This window comes from Symsagittifera roscoffensis, chromosome 4 (genome assembly GCF_963678635.1).
Source record: "Symsagittifera roscoffensis chromosome 4, txSymRosc1.1, whole genome shotgun sequence".
Taxonomy (NCBI): Eukaryota; Metazoa; Xenacoelomorpha; order Acoela; family Convolutidae; genus Symsagittifera; species Symsagittifera roscoffensis.
In genome coordinates, this window is record NC_087065.1 from 77060420 (window position 1) to 77082932 (window position 22513).

A 22513-nucleotide genomic window follows, 5' to 3' on the forward strand; every position below is an offset into this window, starting at 1 on the left:
AGTAAGAACCGAACGAGTGATATTGGCCGACTCAGCTACGTGTTTAATGGACAAACTATTAGCACCATGCTTTGTCCATTGAAAGTGTTACATAGTTAAAGCCATTGTTGTGTAAATGAACAGGATGGTGTTTTATTACTTGTCTACTAGCAGACCTTTGAACTTTGGCTGCGACTCAATGTATTCTTAAATAGAGTTGCTGAAGTGTAAATAAGTATAATTGAATTGCTGAATACTAAAGGCTGTAGCAGGCAGCTCTATTGTTTTATGTGGCCAACTAATTTGTTAATCAGGGCTTATCAACAATGAAATCGATTTTTAAGGATTCGAAAATGTTCAAATCCAAAAAGAAAAAGGACAAAGACGAGAATGGAAAGACGGGAACTTCTGTCAAATCAAGTAAGTTTGGTCGTACTTAGTGTTTCAGTTTTCCAGAGTTATTCTGATTGTTTTTCTTGAAAAAAAAAACAGGATAGAGAAATATTTCAAAAATTGTGTTGCAATTTTTAGGCGAAAATAGTGAAAATCTAGAAGATTCTGGCAACGATTCGGATTTGTTTAAATTCAGTATGAACAAAAGAGTGTCTATAGATAGACCGTCTCCAACAGAAGGCAGTGCCAGAGAAGCGAAAGATGCCTTATCACTTGACTCCATAGACGGAGACAAGAGTCAAAAGACATCTAAATCAAAATCATCCACGTCGTCATCCAAAATCAGGAAAAGTATCCTCAAAAACAACGCAAATGCTTCGTCGCCTTTGCTTACAAGTCCACAAGAGAATGTAGAAATGGAAATTAAAGACTCGAAACATAGTCAGAAAAGCATGCGGTTTGTGGCTTCTGGTGACGCTTTGGATTCTGTGAAGGCGTCTGAAGCACAAAAACGTCGGGAATTGAGTTCAAAATCGAGGCGGTCATTGAATTTGAGTATCCCAAAAATACCCCTGGTCACGCACAAATCCTTTGACGAGAATCTGCTGCTGCCTAAAATTTACAGTACCAAAACTCCAGAGCCACGAGAATTAGTATTGAAACAGAATTTTGCTGGAGATTATGGATTCACTGTGAAAACTTCTACGCTGCTGGAGAAAGTGCCATTAACAGGTAATAATTGATATAAGTTGCCATTTAATAATGAAAAGCTCAGTTTAATGACTATTCAGGGAACTCGTTTTCAAGGGCTTAAGGCTAAATTGTAACCCCCCGCTGGCTGGTCAAAGATTCGCCCCCTTTAGCCGCCTTCGGTACTATTTCAAAAACATGCATTTTATTAATAAAAAAAACATTTTTTTATGAAAAAGCCTCTGGAGCTCCTGTATAAAATTTCGTGATTTTTTGGTCGAAACCTTCTAAAAACAGCGGATCAAAATTTTTTGTAAATCCGCCCTCTCGCCTCGACTATATTGCAACTATATCCGCATCTGATGTTATTGCAGAACTGAAGTTATTGAGTCTCATCAAGATGTGGTTTTAGGGGAGATAATCGAAAGGAATATCCACTTTGCGGAGTCGAGTGCGAACAGCAGTCAAACCACAGGACTGCTTCCGGGAGATAAACTTCTGAAGATAAACGACACGCATGTCGAAGGACTCCCTAAGGACAAATTACTAGAGCTGATTAAGGCGACCAAATCTCCAGAAATAAAGATCACGGTCCAACCTGTTCCAGAGTTGCTGGAGTTATGCCAACGGTGTGGTCTGGAAGATAACTCTTCATTGGCTGCTATCACTGACAGAAACTTCGACAAAAAGTCAAAAACGGTTAGTGGATGAAGAGTTTTTTTACTGAATACTAAAAATGTCAAATGCTTCAAAATATTGATTCTATGTTGTATCATTGATGTTGTTCTGAAATAAAAATGGATGATTGTATTTGACGTCTTCTTCATAATAGATTTTTACAAGTTGTTGGATTGATTTTATCGTTTTTTTTTGGTGTAGTAAATTTTCATGTTTAGCTTTAATATGTTCTTTCATTTCAGTTGAAAAAAGGAGTGTTTCGTATGTTTTCTTGTGTAAGTCAGTCGCTTCTGTTGAACCTTTACTTTAAAGAGTGGGTTCTGAACTTCTGTCATAATTTTATCCCACTTCAATTTAAATTGACCTTAAAATTGAAATCTTGATCTTGCAATCTGTTTTTGCAACAGTTCGCGGGTACGAGAGATTTGATGATATTATTGATAAAGAAGCCTATTATTATAATACTTTGATGCCCTTTTTTAGTTGGTTGAAGGTTCTAGAGTGTTCCTCGATGACTTTAGTCAGTTTTTCCTGATGTCATAACACTTGTTTAGGCTGGTAAGTCGGAGGAGGCTTTGAAGGCGGAGAGCCAGTACACACTCACTCCTTCCTACTGGCTAGTGCATTCGGAGGGATATTCTGGATGCACAGTGTTGAATGAACAGGGAAGTAACCAAAGTGGCGGAGGCGGAGGTCAAACTAGAGTGAAGTTGACAGAGTCCGGATCTAGTCTTCTGGTAGATGAAGCTGATTTAGAAAAGGTAATATCGGTTTCAGGAGGGTGTTAATAACAGAAATAAATGAGCAAGGTTATTAAAGTTTAATATACCTGAAATATCTGACTACAGTGCTGATTTAAATTATCCGGACCAAACGAACAAAACTTGAATTTTCAAACGCGTTTTTCTCAAATTGGGTTAAGATTAGACAAATAGTGAAGAGAACAAAAGTTGCTTAGAATTTTACCAGAATTAATATGGTGCTATTTTTTCTCCGAAATTCTCAACAAAAATTTTACCCCAAAAATGGGTCATTTTGGCTTTTTTCAATTAATCAAGAAATACGCGGAAACTTCTTTGTCAATTGATAAGAAAATTATATCACAGGAAGCCTCTTTTGCAGCTCAACAAAGTTTAGGAAGGGTTAAATCTCCAAAAACCAGTATAAGAGAAAAAATTATCACTTGATAGTCAATAAATGTGATTTTTACTATATAAAACCCAGAAGTTCTGTTTAAAAATAAATTTTAAACAATTTGCGCAAATTTTTGGAGATTTAACCCTTCTTAAACTTTGTTGAGCTGCGTAAGAAGCTTCCTGTGATATACTTTTCTCATCAATTAACAAAGTAGTTTCTGCATAATTCTTGATTAATTGAAAAAAGCGAAAATGACCCATTTTTGGGGTTAAATTTTTGTTGAGAATTTCGGAGAAAAAATGGCACCATATTAATTCTGGTGAAATTCTAAGCAACTTTTGTTCTCTTCACTATTTGTCTAATCTTAACCCAATTTGAGAAAAACGCGTTTGAAAATTCAAGTTTTGTTCGATTTGTCCGGATAATTTAAATCAGCACTGTATTTATGTAAGTTCGAATACTTCTATGCAAGCTCTGAAATTTTTCGAATTCTTTTTTAAGACTTATTTTAGGGCTTATTTTAGGCAGGGGATGTCTAGGATTTTCTCGTGGTTTTTTAAATTGTTGATAAATTTTTTCGGCCTTTTTTTAAGGTCGGCCAATTTTATTTTTCGAGCGCTCCCAGAACACTATAAAGACCCTCTAATGACAACATTTTTTTGCGCCGCATGCAAATTTTGTAATAAAAAAACAGGTCAAAAAGCCGTTTTTGCGCGCTTTTTGGAAACTTTTGATCAAAAAATTGCGTTGGGGCAACAATTGTTTAAAATTTATTATTTATAATTTATTGATTTCATGAAAAAAACGTCATGAGAAAAAACAACTTATTGAGACGTTGTTTTAGTGCAATCCGTCGGAGCTTGACACAGTCGAAGACATATGCAAGCTCCGCTACGTCAATGAATCTTCAATTCTGCACGTACTGAGAACTCGCTACTCGGGAAACGAACTATTTCATACATTTTGCGGATACAATCTGCTAGTTATAAACCCCGCTCACACTACTAACGCTTACAATGACAAGGCGATGACAGTGCTGAAAAAATGCGCCTCCAAGGAAGAAATGCCGCCCCATATTTTCTCGATGGCCCAATTAGCCTACAGGAGGATGATAGCGTCCAGACGCGACCAGAGTGTGGTGTTTTTGGGGCAGTCTGGCTCGGGCAAAAGCGAGAATCTGAATCACGCCTTGAAATATCTCACGACAAACGCTGGATCTACGAACAACATTGTCACAGGTGAACAACCTTGTCACAGCTTCAATAGAATTACACTCAACTAAAACAGAATGTTAGTTTTTGACTTGCGAAGTTTGACACGCGTGCTTACTTATGAGCATATTGACATTAAAGGAGGTTCGAGGATCTTAAGATACTCCAGTTTGCCGGGTAACCACAGAAGAGGTGAAGCTCCTTTTTACAAGGAGTAAAAAGGAACAATTTTTAGACAAGATTATTTCTCAAGTTTTTTGTCTGGTCGGGGGGGGGGGGGGTTGATTGTTAAACCACAAATGATGTTATTTCAGCTGATAAGATGGTCGCCACCCAGACGGTCCTGTCCTCCTTTGGGTCTTGCAGGTCCTCTCAGAACGGAAGTGCCTCTAAGTTCACCCAGATTGTCTCGATCGAGTTCGATTACGGGGGAACTATATCTGGAGCTAACATCCAGGGTATCCTACTGGAAAAGAGCAGACTGACCAACTACTCTGAAAGAAAGAAGGCAGAGAGTGGCTTCAGTATATTTTCACAGATGGTCTACGGGTGTAATGAAGATGAAGCGAAGTTGTGGAGTTTGCCGAAGACATTTCCCGGAGAAGGTGGAAAGGAAACGTATTTCTCTCATAAGGTACTGTAGCAGAGTTCCAAGACAACATTGGTCTCTCGTGTGGTAATTAAAAGCTAACAAACAACGAAAACGAAGTGAGTTCTTACTTATTTAGGTCGTGTTTCTTTTTTCTATTTTATTCTAGCTTACGTTATATTCTGCGTTGGCATATAGTTACTTTTGAAGTTCACATTCTTATTTTTTCAACAGATGGAGCAACGGACGGCGATTACGCTCTCCATAACAGAAGTGCAAATGACTTGAGAAATTAAAATTGACTATACACGAAAAATCATGAACAACTTCTAGTTTCTAAAAAGGATTTTAAAGTTTACTCATCGATCCAAGTTTTTAAATTCAGTTAATTTTATCCAAAAAGTGCCAATCAAAAATTGTTCCTGAAATTCAAAAAGCTTAAATCCGACAGATTTTTTCTTCGAAAGTTGAAGAATGTTCAAACGTTTTCAATCATTTTTTTTTCGATTTCAATGTTCTACACATTTTCTATTAGCTGTTTTTTTAATAGTTTGAATTGGAAATGAGGGCGATTGTTTAGTAGAACTTGATTTGCGTATTTCAGGCGGAAGTCGCTGTTCATGGGAGCCGTGGACTTTCTTCTCATGTGTACTCGTTCAAGAGACTGAAGAATGCGTTTGAGGTGCTGGGCGTGTCTAAGGCAGAGCAAGATGCAATATTCGGTGTAACTGCTGCTATCTTCCACCTTCTTCTGTCCGGATCAGTCAAATGTGAGAATTAAAGTCGACAGACGCGCAGAGTTATAAGGGTTGTATATGTAAGAAAAAGCAAATATAACTGATGGATGCAGTCAGGGTCGCCATGAAAAAATACAAGGAAAACCAAGCCTGTGCCATTTCATGTGATTTTTATTCCACTCGACCTCATTTTTCATTTCAGGTTTTTAATCATTTTCAAGATTAATGAACGTAGTGAGTCATCTTTTTTAGTACTTGATTTTTTGTTTGATTGTTTTTTTTCAGGAAAAGTCTTAAAGTTTGTTCAGGCTCAAAATCAGTTTTTCGCGGTTTGATGTTTGATTTTTTTTAAATTCAATTCTTTTCCTTTGTTAAAAGGAAGGCAAACACCACTATCGAACAGCAAAAGTGTTAAGGTCACGAAAAACGTGATCGACTTAATTTCGAAAATGGAATTTAGTTATCAGATTTCCCAGCGAAATAAAATTTTTAGCTATTGATCCAGTTTCCTCGAATTGGGTTCTTTTTTTATCAAAAAAGCACCAATCATAAATTCTTCGTGAAGTTCAAAAGAGCTTTAAGGATATATATTTCTTCTTTAAAATTCGAAAGCTGTTGTCCTTGCGTTGATTACTCTTTTCCAACTGTCAGTTGGCTATGTTAGTGTCATATCTCCTAACTAATTTAACGATGACAAATGATGAAAGAATCGCAAAGCATATTGCAAACTAGCTGTATCGCCATTCGTGGCGCGCTATCTAATCTCGTAAATCAAATTACACATCTTAATTTTATTTTCCCATTCAGGATTACTTGACCTTAAAAGAGAAAGAAATAATTTAAATACTGTTGCTTTCTTGTTAATCTAGTAGCATCGGTAGCTGCTTTATTGGTAAATAGTCTTCCAGCTACCATGGTACAGTTCCAAGCTACCATGGTACAGTTGATAGGACAAGAGACGCTGGCACTTTTGCTGCATAGCAATGGCAATTTAATAGCAACTGTAGATGCTTTATTGTTAGTTAGATTTGTAAATTGTCAAGCGACCCTGTCGCAGATACGAAGTCGTGAGAGCCCTAATCTCGAGGTCGGAGGTTTGGTTCCGGCACATGACAGAAATTATTTCTTATGGCTTCTTTTTATATTTTTTTGACTTTTAAGAGCTATTTTTGCTGCTTGTGTTTGCCAAGTGCAGCTTCTTCACCGTGCTAAATTTCAGTGCCTTAGAAAATTTCAGAAACATGCTATTTTTTGAGTTTTTTTTCAAATTCTTTTGCTAAAAGAAGGAAAATACGCTCTCCAATTAACAAAGCCGTGCTGGCGCAAAAAATGTGAATGACTTCTACGGCTGAAAGTGCATTCCAGTGTTTAGCTTCTGGAACGGAATTAAACAATCAGCTTTTGACACATTTTTTTAAATGTTGAAATTGTTCCAATTGAAACAGTTTTGAAATTTCGAGCTTCAAAGTTTTGTTTTTTGAAAATTTGAATGTTTTAAAAAAAGTAGTTTTCCGATTTTTTTTTCAGTTTTACTTTTTTTCCTGTTTGTAGGCCGTGTTTCAATTCAGTCAGTTATGATGCACGTGTCTGATTAGTTCTAAGCAGTATTTAGTAAGAGATTTTTCTTAGAACCAGGAGTTCAAAGGTAAAAGTAGAGACTCCCGATCGTTTGAAAAATTGCCGAGACGATTTTGTGTAATGGCTCGGCTCTTGATCAATGCGAGAATCGAGAATGTTTATCAAAGTTTTCGATAAATTATACATTAGATTTGATACTTCAAACGTGTGTTTTTGTAGTTTTCTTCCTATTTTTTGCGGCTCATCAATAGTATCTTGTGAATGTTGATGTTCGACTGAAACAAGAGGACATCCGAAGAAAGTCTTTGGAAATAAAGGCATTAGTTTTTGCAAATGCGTTAACTATGTGCCTGTGATTGAAAAAAGTGAGGATTAATTTTCCAGTGAGTGTTTTTTTTTCAAAGGTTAAGCTGATCTTCGAATTAAGTTAAGCTTAATATCTGCATTGGTAATCGCGCTCTCTCTTATCTAAAATATTTGACATTGCTCTTAACGTCAGTCGTACGTTGTATGTAATTAAACTTGAGCACGAAGTTTTTTTAGCGGGAAATAAGTACGAATTTGCCGACCAAGAATCAGCGGAAAAGGCTGCGCATCTTCTGGGAGTCAAACTACAGACTCTGACTCGAGCTACTTTCTATGGAAGTGTCACAGGTGTCGGATCCTCTGCCCTGAGCGCCAGAGCCGGAAGAGGTATGCGAGCAGGTGCTGGAGCTAACCTGGATCTCTCTGGACTGGCCTCCAAAGACATGTTGGAAGGGATGGCTATGGGTCTATACCAGGATCTTTTCAACGCTGTGTTGTCTCTCACAAACCGATCTCTTTCTGCGAATTACAAATCGAACATTGCAATGCAACTGATTGACGCGCCAGGATTGATTAAGAATTCGTACGATGACAACGATAAAGGGAACTCTTTGGAAGATTTATTCGTAAATTACACTCATGAGAGATTGCATCAGTTGTTTCACGATAGCACAGTCGCCAGTCCTTTAAAGCTGTTCGAACAAGAACGAATTGAGGTTGACTTTGAAGACTCAATGCCTACGGATCCCTCATTGATAATTGACATGTTGGATCAGAGTCCGCTGAAGAAGTTGTCAAATGATGACGAAGAAGTCGAAGTGAAAGGTCTTCTTTGGGTTCTGGACGAAGAGTCTATCTTCCCAGACGTGACATGTGAAATGATGCTGAACAAAGTCACAACCATATATGGAGATAGAGCGGACGGGTTGCTATCAAGAAAGGGGACCACTCTGTCTATCAGACACTGTCAGGGTTCAAGTCCAGTCACTTACAATGCAGAAAATTGGTTGCAGAGATGCAAAGAGAATCCAGTGTGCAGAATGTCTTTACCAATGCTACAAGAATCATCCAGGTTTGTATTGTTTTGTTCAACCGTACTGAATGAGAAGGTCTATACATGCATGATTGGGCGGCTTTGGAAAAGGTGGGGGAGTGTTTGCAGAGCCAGAGTTTAAGGACGTTTTTGAGCGGATTTTGTACTTTCAAATTTGCTCCTACCAACCCTAAAATTTGATTCTAACCAGCCTTCAACTGTTCCTTCAAAGAGTTATTGAAGAAAGAAAATCTGATTCATTCGGTAAGAGAAAATATTATCGTTTAAGCAAAATGTTTGTACCTAGGGATCAGCGTAGTGTATTAGTACGAACCTTCTTTTTTTTCTAACCTAACTCGCAACTAAAAGTGTTCATTGAAAGTGGAAAGTGTTCACTTATTTGGGAATCTCGATCTAGCATTGGAAATTTCATAGCATATATTATCTGCTTTATTTGTGACTAGCGTTTGTGATGTATTAAGTGTGCGTGGCTGAGTGCTTATGCGTGAGACTCATAATCAGTTGCAGTAGGTCGCAGATCGAATCCGATACGTAGTCGAATATTCACCAATTCGAGACTTATTTCAAGTTTCTCTTGTTGCCCTTTATAGAGCCGCTTTTTGTCGTGTTCTCGCTAGTGTTTGCGAAGTGAGGCTTCGCCTCTGTGTTAAAATGTAGAGAATATACCATGTGCCTCTTGTGGCATTTAAAATTTGTCTTTAAGATATCGTTTGCCTTTTTGCTGAAGAATAATAAGTAGAAATAGAGTTTAAATTGACTGAAGATGAGCATTGTTTTCAGTGTGAATATAGCGGAGGTGTTCGGTCGACTGCGCAGTTATGTGAGTGGAACAGTAGCTGGCACTATTGGGGGAGGAGATGCATTGAATCTGAGAAGACAGACTCAAGTCAGAAGAGGCTTCTCATCCATCGCAGCTGTCAAGAAAAACTCACTCTGTCTTCAAGTCAAGTTCCAACTGGTCAGTTTGATGCCTTTATACACATCCAAGTTATGCCATACTATTTGAGCTTATAAGGTTATTAATAGTAATGGACGTAGTGAGTACTCTTGTATAGGTCTTCGTTTTTTTTTTCAGGAAAAAATCTTAAAATATTGATGCACTCAAGTTTAATGCACTTTTTGAGTTCAATTGAAATTCATCTATCGAAAGTGACGTAAATAGCACTCTCCAAATACGAACGTGCAAATGGCGCAAAAAAAACGAACGTTTTCTAGTGTCGAAAGTAGAATTTATTTTTAAGATTTCTCAGCGGAATATAAACTTTATCTATTGATCGAGTATTCTCAAGTTGGGTTCATGTTATCAAAAAAGCGCCATTCATAAATTGTTCTAGAAATTCAAAGACCTTAAAGGGCATCTATTTTTTTTCTTTGAAATTCGTGTTCTTTTTTCATTTTTACTTGCATTCATTACTCTTTTGCAAGCTTCGATTGGCTATGTTTTCTTTTTAAGTGCAGTTCATTTTCATTGTTAAAAGGATGGCGAAATTAACTATCGAAAAGCAAAAGTGTAAAGGTGACGAAAAACGTGATCGACTTCTGATTTCGAAAATGGAAATTAATTATCAGATTTCCCAGGGAAAAAAAAGTTTTACGTATTGATCCAGTTTTATCAAATTTGGTTAATTTTTACAAAAAAAGTGTCCATCATACATAGTTCTACAAATTCAAAGAGCTTTAAGGCCATCTATTTTTTTTCTTCAAAATTCAAAAGTTGAACGCTCTTGAAAAAACAAGTCAGTTTTTTTTTCAGTTCCCTTGCGTTCATTACTCTTTTCCAACTGTTAGTTGGCTATGTTTTATCACAACGAGATGATATCACATTTATTGGTGTAAATTTTTGACAAGTTTTACAGCTATGCTATGCTTAAGAAAGCATAGCTTATATATACTATGCTATACTTAGAAAGTATTTAGATCGAGCCTTGATAACTTCCGAAGAAAAACATTATTAAAGGTCATAGTTTCGAGAAGTTATTCATACTACTATCCAATCTCAATTTCATGGTCAATATTTTCGAAATTAGCTTTGAATTTAGGATTTCGTTCTGGAATTGTTGCGCCACACGCAGATGAATTTCGTTCTGTGTATGATGCCGAACATGAAGTGTGCTCAAGACCTAGGCTCCTATTCATCAATCGACGTGCCTTTCCTCAGAGCCCAAGTACAAGCTACGCAGATAGTATCAGCCGCCAGAATGTTCCGAGTCGGTTAGTTTTTGAATCGGTTTCTATTTTTTATCAAAGGTTCCTAACTGAAAAGGTTTATGAAGGTTTCATGACTGAAAGGTTTGTGATAGGTTCCTAAGTCTTGTGCACTGAAGGTGATGGCATATGATTCCTAACTAAATGAAAATATTAATATATTAGACTGATAGCGCAAAAAAACTGAGTGATAATTTTATTTTTATGAATCGCAGAGGATCTAGCGTTCAGGTGTATTGCTGAGCGAAGCTAATTTTGCGAATCAATCCAAGAATTAATGTTGACAAATCAAGTTTCATTTCTAGATGATGATATTAATGTCTGGTAATGTGTTAAGGCTATCCGGACAACGTTCACTTCGATATCTTCATCAGGAGCTACAGCATGTTGGTGTCAGTCGACTCCTTCGTCGTGAATCCGTTGGACGAACGTGCCACGTCTCAGAGTCTGTGTGAGGCGCTGGAGATACCGGCCGGATGCTACGCAGTGGGAGTGACCAAACTGTTCTTCCGCTGTGGAGTGTTGGTGGATCTGGACGAGAGAAGAGACGAGAAGATAGGCGCGGTGATCGTGGACTTCCAAGCATACTGCAGAGCCTACTCGGCCAGACGCCACTTGCAGAAGCTGCAGATGCAGAATAGAGCAGTGGCCTGTGTCCAAAAGAATATCAGGCTCTTCTGGAAAGTTAGACAGTGGGACTGGTGGAAACTATACATCAGGGTGAGACACTTTTTACGACTCTCATAACCTTTCAGAAAGGCCCAAAGTTGAGCGCTTTCCAAGAGTGCTACTCAAAATTATTATTGGAGCCACGAGAGAAAAGTATATTTTTTCCGGCCAAATGTGGATGGCAAAGGTATTGAGTGTCGAAACAAAATACCATATAAGCTCTCTACCCTATCGCAGCTCCAAAAAATATAATTTTTTAAATAGTTCGAACTGTGTTCAAGAAATTCAAGACATTCATTTAGTGAGACATATAGTGCTGTGTAAGAAAGTTATCACAGTAAGTTAAAAAATTCACGATTAATTTGGTACAATAATAAACAAATTGCCATCTGGCAACAGTGATTTAAAATCACAACGAAAATTATATTCAAATAAAAATCATAGATCTATCTGTGAGTTTTTTTAGGATATCGAACATATTTTATTGCTCAGTTGGACTTGTGTTAAGGTGTTGCCCCTGGCGCGAGTGGCTCTCTCGGAGGAGGAGCGTCGGGCCAAAGTGGCCAACCTGGAAGAGGCCACTCGAAAGTTGGAGCAGAAGGACAGTGAGAGGACAGAACTGACCAGTCGGGTAGCCAGACTGGAGCAAGAGGTACGTTCGAGCAGTAGTAGATGAAGCATGTCGTGTTAGATCCATATATTTGATATGATATAAAGAACATTTGAGTATGATATCATATTAGGCGTCTAATGATTAAGAGGTGATGAACGTAGAGCAGACTCATACATAGGTTGCGATGATTTTTTTTTAAGTTTTTTTTTCAGGACTCAAATTTACTTTTTCGTGGTTTGACTTTTGATTTCTTTTCAAGTTCAGTTCATTTTCTTGGATAAAAGGAAGGCAAACTTCTCCATCGAACAGCAAAATTGTAAAGGTCACGAAAATTGTGATCAACTTCTATTTTCGAAAATGCAATTTAATTTTCAGTTTTCCCAGCGGAATAAATAAAATTACTTATTGATCCAGTTTCTCAAAATGCGTGAATATTACAAAATTTGTGAATCATAAAAATATTTAAGAACCTCAGAGACCTCTTTCGAAAATAGACGTTTTTTTTAAAAAAAAAAGGGAAGTTGTTATTTGTTGTTTTCTGGCGTTCATTGACTCTTTTCCAACTGTCTGTAGGCTATGTTTATGTGGATACTACATGCAGTGCCCGCCTTTATTTATATATGTAAAAATCATCCAAGAGAATGAGCGTGAAAACTGGTCGGAGTATCTTGAAATGATCTGTTTCTTGATCTATAGGTGGAAGAGATGGGACTGCAGTTGAGCGAGGAACAGGCGGGCTTGCAGCATACTACTCAGTTGTACGAACAGGAGCTGCTCAACAGGCGCAGTCTGGAGGAGCAAGTGAAATCTCTCAAGGCACAGTGTCAGTACACTTCATTCAATCTCCTTCACCTCATAGATAGAAGATGGCCACTTTAATGAAGTGAAGAGCAAACTAAATAGCATTTTTTCCCGATATTTTTTTGAAAAAGATATTTGGGGAAGTTACAAAACGATTCGTTAAGTTCGCCTGGAATATTGAAAAACTCAAAATAGGATATCCTACATCGTAAGTTTGCGAAAAGTTGGAAATATTTTTAGGAAGGTTTTGAGGCACAAAAAGACGCCAGAATTTGTTATAAAAAAGGCGTTTGTGGGAATTTATGATAGTATCTTATGTGCGATCAAGTTGACCGCACCTCCGGGACACCTTCAAGTGGTGGACCCGATGACCTGTCTGTAGCCGCAATTGTCACTCTCATACCTTCCCATCACCTCCCCTCCCCAAGCAAGAAAGGAAAAAAGCCCTAAGCCTAACTTGGGTCGCAGCAGAAGCTAATGGTGGGAACAGTATCCAAGATGAATTGGAATTAAGGATCTGATCAATACAATTTTCATTGGTCGTTTTTTCTTGAATTGTTGTCCTCAATCTGTTATATTATTTTTTCATTAGTGATGAAAGTCCATGCAAATGAAAACTAAAATAGCTTTAAAAAATCAAATCCCGACCAGTTTCAGATTGAGCAAGGATAGCCGGTTGCTGTGCAAGTAGCACAGAATGTTCCGACCATAGTATAAAAAACACAAATTTTTTTTTTAATTATCGTATTTATTTTCTGCGAGGTGTGATAAAAGAATATGAACTTAAAGAATATGAATATGAACTAGGAATATCCGACAGTCACTGTAAAATAGGCTAGAATAGTAGAAAAATGACTAAGAAAACAAAACACTGAACCGAAAATAACTTTACTTGAGTAAAACTAAGTTTTCACTGCCTAAATTAAGCATAATAAGCTATTGTAAGCCTGCTCGCTCCATTATTCGATCAAATTTAGACTAAAAATTAAAAATTTTAAACCTGTTTTTCTCGATACTGTGAAAAAGTTTTTGAAATTTTTGAATGTCCTTCGAATCACTATTGAAAGGGCTTTAATATAATTTATTTATTCCGATAAATACCTGTGGTACCTGATTTTGCGTGGAAAGCAAAAAGAAAAAAAATAAAACACACCAGAATACAAAGTGCCTCCCCATTTTTCAAATGGTCGGCCCCTAAGATGAAATTGGCGAATATGTTCTGTTCAATTGAGGATTGCTTATTATTTTTATCGACTCAGATCAACCTAATATCGGTACTGAAAAATTGCAATTTTACCGCATCTTGTTATGTCTGAGTTGAGTTTAAGCATCTCCAGTTTATGAAAAATCAATTCACATGTTTAAAAGTTTGCTCGATGTTCACCCGTTTTATCAATTAATGTATCAACTGACATGAAGCTTATGGATTTTAATTAAAGATCAGTCGAAACGTTTAAAAAGACTCCTTGAATTGCGCGTCTGCTTTGCTGAGTAATTGAATAATTCCATGCCATTTACCCTGTCAACATAGCGTCATGATATCCAACTGCAAAATTGGCATTGTGTTCTGGTGTTAAATGGTGTCGGTGCCTGTCTTCATGACAGAAAGAGCAAATGGCAGAAAATCATATCAGCCAATCAGCATGCAAAATCTGAAACTTATCAGCTTGACTGTTCAGTTGACTTTTTTTGTACAGTTGAAAAGATGCTGGTTTGCTAGAGAATTTTCTGCAATGCTATCCTTTGGCCATGAGAATGGTCATCTTGTGGTATCATTGCTGAATTATTCTGGCGTTTAGTGGCTAGCAGTGAGAAGGAGAATGGCAAGATGGAGATGGAGCTGACAGGATTACGTCACATGGCCAACTCCTCTCTTTTCAACTCCTCGTCACTGGACGGTGTCCAAGGCCAACATGCATTGGGATCTTCCAGCGGTGGCAGTGAGGAAGATTATCTGGACGAGGTCATGTTCAAAAACAAACTGCTGAGTATTAAGAAGCAAGCCGAGATTGACAGGAAGAGGTGTGAAATAAAACAACTCATAACAAATGTAAAAAATCGCAAATTTTCAGAATTTTTCAGAGCGAAATGAAAGTTTTAAAAAAAAAGAAAATAAGGGCTCAATTTGAGGAATTTTTCAGAGCGAAATCAAAGTTTTTAAAAAAGCAAGTAAGACCTGAATTTGGGATTTTTATAATTCTTCCGGCATGCAAGTATTTTTGGTCTGCATCGCCTCAGCTAGCAGCAACCAACTTAACCGTAGTGGGCGTTCCCTTCCCTTTCGTTTCTCAAAAGAATCGCGATCCATTTATGTGAAAGCGTAGGGAGGCATTTGGTGTTCTTCCATGATGGGATTTTTGAAATTTTAACTATACACAAATTGCTCCTTTTTGAAGACAAAATTGATTATACATGGCGTTTGATTGAAAACAAAGTGACATGTGGATTAGGTTGGAAATGGAGATGGAGGACGAAAGGGGAGAGTGGGGGAAGGCGAAGAAGTCTCTGGACAGGAAGTTGGGAGATCTGAGAGACGACTTGGAGGATAAGGAACACGCAGTCACTCAGCTGAAGAGGAAGGCGGCCAAGTTCCAGGAGGAACTGCAGGACACCAATCTGGTTCTAAACCAGCAAGTGGCAAGGTTTGAATTGAACTTTTGGATATTCCTTTGTATTATGCATTTTCACAAATGTCATACTGGTCAAAGAAATCATGTTAAGATACGATAAGAACACGCTTTAATTAGTTAATTAAAGCTTGTTTCGATCAAAAGTTAATATTTTTGCTCAGGAATTTGCGATATCGCTCAAGAGGTTAGCGCCCAGAGTTTCATGAGCTGCTAGCTTCACAACTCACTGTTAAAAGCAGTAAGCTTCAGGATGATAACTAATTATATTTACATCACTTTGGTTATGCAATATTATCTGACATTGTTTCTACTTCAAAGTAATGTAGTGTCAAGTTTAATTTAAATGGACGCTAAATTCTATAAAATTAATCGTTTTTTTAGACATATTACTTGGCTCATATTTACTGGTTGCATAAGTATTGATACCTTGGCTGGGATGCTTGAATGCAACTATAAATTATATTTTTTAAGGAATACAGAACTAGAACGCAAACAGCGCAAATTTGATGTCGAACTTAATCAAGCCCAACAGCAGACAGTTTTGGAACGACAATTGAAAGAAAAACTGTCAGCAGAAAAGGTAATTATTTGTATTTATCAATTAGATAAATTTTCGCTTAATTAACCCATGTTGTTTTGTTCACACTCATTTTTTGTTGTGATATTTGTGAATCAGGAATTGTTTTCGGGAAAATGTTTTTTTTCTCGCTAGGTTTTACCCAGTTCCCTTTCGAAAATTTGTTAACAGGATTCACTCGTGAGAAGGTTTCATGTGCCCACAAAATGCCCTGTACTTTAATTTAATTTTTGATTTTTTACTGTGCCCATGTGACATGGAAATTATGTTTCAAACTTTCCAACGCAGGAAGACAGTTTGAATTGCGGTCGGACCTTGTCGCAAATTTCCTAGATCGATTTTTCTGTCTCTTTGTTTTTCGGCTCAAATATAGTTGCTCTTGTTTTCGAGCTGAGATTTTTCTTCAATTACTCAATTTAAGTCGGCCTAAAATTTCTATCCATGTTGGAAAATATGTATAGATTAATTTTGCGAGAATAGAATTTCGTTTTTTTTACGAATTTTTTAAAGAGTTTTGAAAACAAATTTTCATTGTTTTTTTTAGACCGGCAAAACGTAGTGCTATATAGGAGCTCTTTTTTCAGACTTCACTTGGACAGATTTTTGCTCAGCGTTTGTATTCAGTTTCATGGGTGATCAAAACAGAAGTATGTGTTGTATCAGCTATATAAGGACGCTTGTTGTTTACAATTAGACGATGAGTAAACTATATGTCAGTCAGTATATTTGGCTCAGCCAGGAAGGTGAACGCTTTCTAGTCCGGAGGTCCGCGTTATGAATCCCATATTCGGCCAATTTTTTTTGGAAAAATTAGTTACGTAGTTTAGTAATTTTTAAGAGTCGATGAGCGTAGTGAATACTCTTACATAGGTGGTGTTGATTTTTTTGTGTTTGTTTTTTCAGAAACAGTGTTGAAATTTGTTCGGGCTCGAATTAAATAAGTCGTAGTTTGACTTTTGATTTACTTTCAAGTTCAGTTTGTTTTCTTGTTTAAACTAGCGAGCTTGCGAGCGTTAGTGTATTATAACTAAATATCTTTTTTCTAGCCTTACTCGCAAATAAAAGTGCTCACTTATTTGGTGGCACTTTTGCAATAATTACGATCTGTTGCGTTGGAAATTTCATAGCATTTGTTCTTTGCTCTGTTTGTAGCTAGTGTTTGTGATTTATTAAGCGTCCGTGGCTAAGTGGTAAGTGCCTGAGACTCTTATTTTCTTGGTTTCAGATCGAATCCGAGACATAGCCGAGTTTTTACTAACTTGAGGCTTATTTCTACTTTTTCTTATTGGACTTTATCGAGTTGCTTTCTGTCGTGTTCTCGCAAATTGGAAAATATCAAAGTTGCGATAAAAGTTTCTGCTATAGATTTATGACAATGATAGCTGCCAAATGCTGTTCTTTTTAATATTTGCTTAAGTGCAATTTTCTGTGTCTGTGTTATAAGATCAGCCCACTTTTTTCCAACTCAAGACGGGTATTTCCGTACATGGATTTTTTGACAATTGAGCTATATCCGCTGAATTAAAACGCATTTAGTGCGGGATAGTATTTGATAATCAAGCTTGTACATAAGCACCCTAAATTATTACACAACAATGCTTATGTTATAGTATGAACTATCTTTTTTTCCAACCTAAGTTGCAAATATTGCCGAGATTTTTTCCGTAATAGAAATTGTTCTAAATTGGTTGAAGGAATCTTATTTGCCATAATTGATTTGTTAATATGAGCGAAATTTATCACTTTTTACTTCATATGGTGTGTCCCCCACACACACCATATTAAGTAAAAAGTGATAAATTTCGCTCATATTAACAAATCAATTATGGCAAATAAGATTCCTTCAACCAATTTAGAACGATTTCTATTACGGAAAAAATCTCGGCAATATTTGCAACTTAGGTTGGAAAAAAAGATAGTTCATACTCGGTCTCAAAAAATCTCAAATTAAAAAAAATTCATTTTTATTTTATTACAATTAATTTTTTCATGTTGTTTCTGCTCCACATACTGCTGTTTAAATTGAGGCATGTTAGTTGGTAATTTTTTTAAATCAAATTGACTGGTACGTCATAATTGGCGTGCGTCACTTAAGAATTTTTGTAGACTCAAAGTTTTACTCATTCAGTTTTTCTCAGTAGCGTTATCGGTCATATTTTTGTTTGTGTATGCTCCGTGTTATCGCTCAATTCAAATTTAGTCATTGCCGAATTTTAAGCCAAGTTTTTAGAAAATTTGGCATGTGCTGACTATTTGCCTGTTTAGTCTTCACTTTTGTTGTTAAATTATTTGGTGCACCCTGAAATTGATGCTTGTATGTCTGTGTGATTGCGGGTGTGTGTGTGTGTGTGGGGGGGGGGGGGGGGGTGGCAAAAGTGTACGTTTGTGTGCAAGTACTAGGTTCTTAAGACTCAGTCGTCTCGTAGGAATTTGTTTACCTTAAAAGCACCCGATTTTTTTATGTCGAACATCCAGTTTCTGAATTTTTTCCAATGCTTTTTTTCAAAGCTTTAGATGACTTTTTCGTGTATTTTTACAGTATTTTTTTGCCGTTTGTGTTGCTTTTGTTTAAGAAGTGCATCTTAACCTCTTTGTTTAGTTTTCATAATATTGATATTTTTTCCGGAATTGTTGTGTTCATTCATGGCAAGTGATGCGAAACTCCGCTTTGCCCCTGTGCTCATACTGACTTTTTGCTTATTTCTGACTTTTTGTAATAACTGTTTGTCTATATATAGGAAAATTTTGCTGCTGAGAGTTATGCTCTGAGTCGCGAAAAAGAAGAATTAGCTGAGAGTTTGCAAAATGCCGAGTCCAAGATACGCAGACTGCAGAGTGAAATTGATGACTTGACTGAAAACCAAAACCAAGCCTCAGAAGTTACAGTTCTGAAACGTGACAAACACAGCCTACAGTCCAAAATCAAAGGTAACATCTTTAAAGTCCATTTATGCTATATGCTAGTGTATAATACTATGCATGGAGAATATTTTTGTCCCAATTTTTGATGAAGAGTGTATTCGTTGACATGAATGTTTTGTGTTCCACATTTTTGTGTTAAATTGTGCGAAGTTGTTGAACAAGATTGGTATATATCTGACTAAATTTTACTAAGACACTTCTTTATGGAAGAAAGCGAAGATAGTACAACAAAATGGTCTAAATGGTTCTTAAAATAGCATTTCTTTATCTCAGACTAGGTTTCCCTAACCAGTATCCTTGATATGCAATAAGATCATTGATGATACTTACCTCCGTTTTCATGGAAGAATGCGAAAGTAGTACATTTGAAGGGGCTTCTCAATTCGTGTAAATAGCATTTCTGTATCTCTGGCTAGGCTTTCCTAGCCAGTATCCTTGATCTGCAATATAATTACTACTGATACAAAACTTCTTTTCATGGGAGAAAGTAATTGTAGTACATAAAATTGGGCTTTTTCTTTCTTGTGTATAATTTTTTGTATTGCTGGCTATTCGTTCCTAACCAGTGTCCTTGATCAGCAACACCATAACTACTGATACAAAACTCTCTTTTCATAGAAGAAGATTAATGTAGTACAAAAAATTGCTTTTCAATTCTCGTATTAAGCATTTCTGTATCTCTGGCTAGGCTTTCCTAACCAGCATCCTTGATCTGCAACATAATAACTACTGATACAAAACTTCTTTTCATCGAAGAACGTGAATGTAGTACAATAAATTGCTTCTCAATTCATGTATTAAGCATTTCTGAATCTCTGGCGAGGCTTTCCTAACCAGTATCCTTTATCTGCAATATAATTACTACTGATACAAAACTTCTTTTCATGGAAGATTGTGAATATAGTACATAAAAATGGGCTTTTTCTTTCTTGTGTATATTTTTTTGTATTGCTGGCCATTCGTCGTTCCTAACCAGTGTCCTTGATCAGCAACACCATAACTTTTGATACAAAACTCTCTTTTCATTGAAGAAGATTAATGTAGTACAAAAAATTGCTTTTCAATTCTCGTATTAAACATTTCTGTATCTCTGGCTAGGCTTTACTAACCAGTATCCTTGATATGCAGTAAGATCATAGATGATACTTACCTCCGTTTTCATGGAAGAATGCGAAAGTAGTACATTTGAAGGGGCTTCTCAATTCCTGTAAATAGTATTTCTGTATCTGAGTCTAGGCTTTACTAACCAGTATCCTTGATATGCAATAAGATCATTGATGATACTTACCTCCGTTTTCATGGAAGAATACGAAAGTTGTACATTTAAAGGGGCTTCTCAATTCCTGTAAATAGCATTTCTGTATCTGAGTCTAGGCTTTCCTAGCCAGTATCCTTGATCTGCAATATAATTACTACTGATACAAAACTTCTTTTGATGGGAGAAAGTAAATGTAGTTCATAAAATTGGATGGGCTATTTCTTTCTTGTGTATAATTTTTTTGTATTGCTAGCTATTCTTTCCTAACCAGTTCCTAAGATTATCGTAGTACAAATAAAATGCTTTTCAATTCTCGTATTAAGCATTTCTGTATCTCTGGCTAGGCTTTACTAACCAGCATCCTTGATCTGCATTATAATTACTACTGATACAAAATTTCTTTTCATGGAAGAACGTGAAGGTAGTACAAAAAATTGCTTCTCACTTCTTTTATTAAGCATTTCTGTATCTCTGGCTCGGCTTTCCTAACCAGTATCCTTGATCTGCAATATAATTACTACTGATACAAAACTTCTTTTCACGGAAGAATGTGTTGTATTACAAAAAATTGCTTTTCAATTCTTATGTTAACGATTTTTGTATCTCTGGCTAATCTTTCCTAGCCAGTATCCTTGATCTGCAATATAATTACTACTGATACAAAACTTCTTTTCATGGAAGAAAGTAATTGTAGTACATAAAAATGCGCTTTTTCTTTCTTAAGTTTAATTTTTTCTTGTAGTGCCCTCCTATTCGTTCCTAACCAGTGTCCTTGATCAGCAACACCATAACTTCTGATACAAAACTCTCTTTTCATAGAAGAACATCAATGCGGTACATTAAGTTGGCTTTTCAAATCTTGTATTAAGCATTTCTGTATCTCTGGCTAATCTTTCTCAGCCAGTATCCTTGATCTGCAATATAATTACTACTGATACAAAACTTCTTTTCACGGGAGAAAGTAATTGTAGTACATAAAAATGGGCTTTTTCTTTCTTATGTATAATTTTTTTTTATTGCTGGCTATTCGTTCCTAACCAGTGTCCTTGATCAGCAACACCATAACTACTGATACAAAACTCTCTCTTCATAGAAGAAGATTAATTTAGTACAAAAAATTGCTTTTCAATTCTCGTATTAAGCATTTCTGTATCTCTGCCTAGGCTTTACTAACCAGCATCCTTGATCTGCAATATAATTACTACTGATACAAAACTTCTTTTCATGGAAGAACGTGAATGTAGTACAAAAAATTGCTTTTCAATTCTTTTATTAAGCATTTCTGTATCTCTGGCTAGGCTTTCCTAACCAGTATCCTTGATCTGCAATATAATTACTGATACAAAACTTCTTTTCATAGAAGAACGTGAATGTAGTACAAAAAATTGCTTTTCAATTCTTTTATTAAGCATTTCTGTATCTCTGGCTAGGCTTTCCTAACCAGTATCCTTGATCTGCAATATAATTACTACTGATACAAAACTTCTTTTCATGGAACAACGTGAATGTAATACAAAAAATTGCTTTTCAATTCTTTTATTAAGCATTTCTGTATCTCTGGCTTGGTTTTCCTAACCAGTATCCTTGATCTGCAATAGAATTACTACTGATACAAAACTTCCTTTCATGGAAGAATGTGTTGTAGTACAAAAAGTTGCTTTTCAATTCTTGTGTTAAGGATTTTTGTATCTCTGGCTAATCTTTCCTAGCGAGTATCCTTGATCTGCAATATAATTACTACTGATACAAAACTTCTTTTCATGGAAGAAAGTAATTGTAGTACATAAAAATGCGCTTTTTCTTTCTTAAGTTTAATTTTTTCTTGTAGTGCCCTCCTATTCGTTCCTAACCAGTATCCTTGATCAGCAACACCATAACTTCTGATACAAAACTCTCTTTTCATAGAAGAACATCAATGCGGTACATTAAGTTGGCTTTTCAAATCTTGTATTAAGCATTTCTGTATCTCTGGCTAATCTTTCTCAGCCAGTATCCTTGATCTGCAATATAATTACTACTGATACAAAACTTCTTTTCACGGGAGAAAGTAATTGTAGTACATAAAAATGGGCTTTTTCTTATGTATAATTTTTTTGTATTGCTGGCTATTCGTTCCTAACCAGTGTCCTTGATCAGCAACACCATAACTACTGATACAAAACTCTCTCTTCATAGAAGAAGATTAATTTAGTACAAAAAATTGCTTTTCAATTCTCGTATTAAGCATTTCTGTATCTCTGGCTAGGCTTTACTAACCAGCATCCTTGATCTGCAATATAATTACTACTGATACAAAACTTCTTTTCATTGAAGAACGTGAATGTAGTACAAAAAATTGCTTTTCAATTCTTTTATTAAGCATTTTTGTATCTCTGGCTAGGCTTTCCTAACCAGTATCCTTGATCTGCAATATAATTACTGATACAAAACTTCTTTTCATAGAAGAACGTGAATGTAGTACAAAAAATTGCTTTTCAATTCTTTTA

The 22513-nt window shown here is 36.3% G+C and overlaps 1 protein-coding gene across 2 annotated transcripts in view; it reads left to right on the forward strand.

Moving 5' to 3' along the window:
• Positions 1-22513, forward strand: part of LOC134843974 (unconventional myosin-XVIIIa-like) — a 319060-nt gene that overhangs the window by 258062 nt on the left and 38485 nt on the right. The window contains exons 2-18 of one of the 2 annotated variants that reach the window (XM_063860373.1): positions 322-399; positions 511-1104; positions 1475-1761; positions 2295-2501; positions 3722-4115; positions 4403-4722; positions 5282-5447; positions 7536-8370; positions 9133-9310; positions 10392-10563; positions 10895-11277; positions 11735-11878; positions 12536-12662; positions 14440-14662; positions 15091-15282; positions 15742-15850; positions 18586-18775. In XM_063860373.1, the coding sequence (XP_063716443.1) occupies positions 333-399; positions 511-1104; positions 1475-1761; positions 2295-2501; positions 3722-4115; positions 4403-4722; positions 5282-5447; positions 7536-8370; positions 9133-9310; positions 10392-10563; positions 10895-11277; positions 11735-11878; positions 12536-12662; positions 14440-14662; positions 15091-15282; positions 15742-15850; positions 18586-18775 (4588 nt within the window). In that variant the 5' untranslated portion in view covers positions 322-332. The remainder of the gene's footprint in view (positions 1-321; positions 400-510; positions 1105-1474; positions 1762-2294; positions 2502-3721; positions 4116-4402; positions 4723-5281; positions 5448-7535; positions 8371-9132; positions 9311-10391; positions 10564-10894; positions 11278-11734; positions 11879-12535; positions 12663-14439; positions 14663-15090; positions 15283-15741; positions 15851-18585; positions 18776-22513) is intronic. The other variant, XM_063860374.1, reaches the window with a different exon arrangement.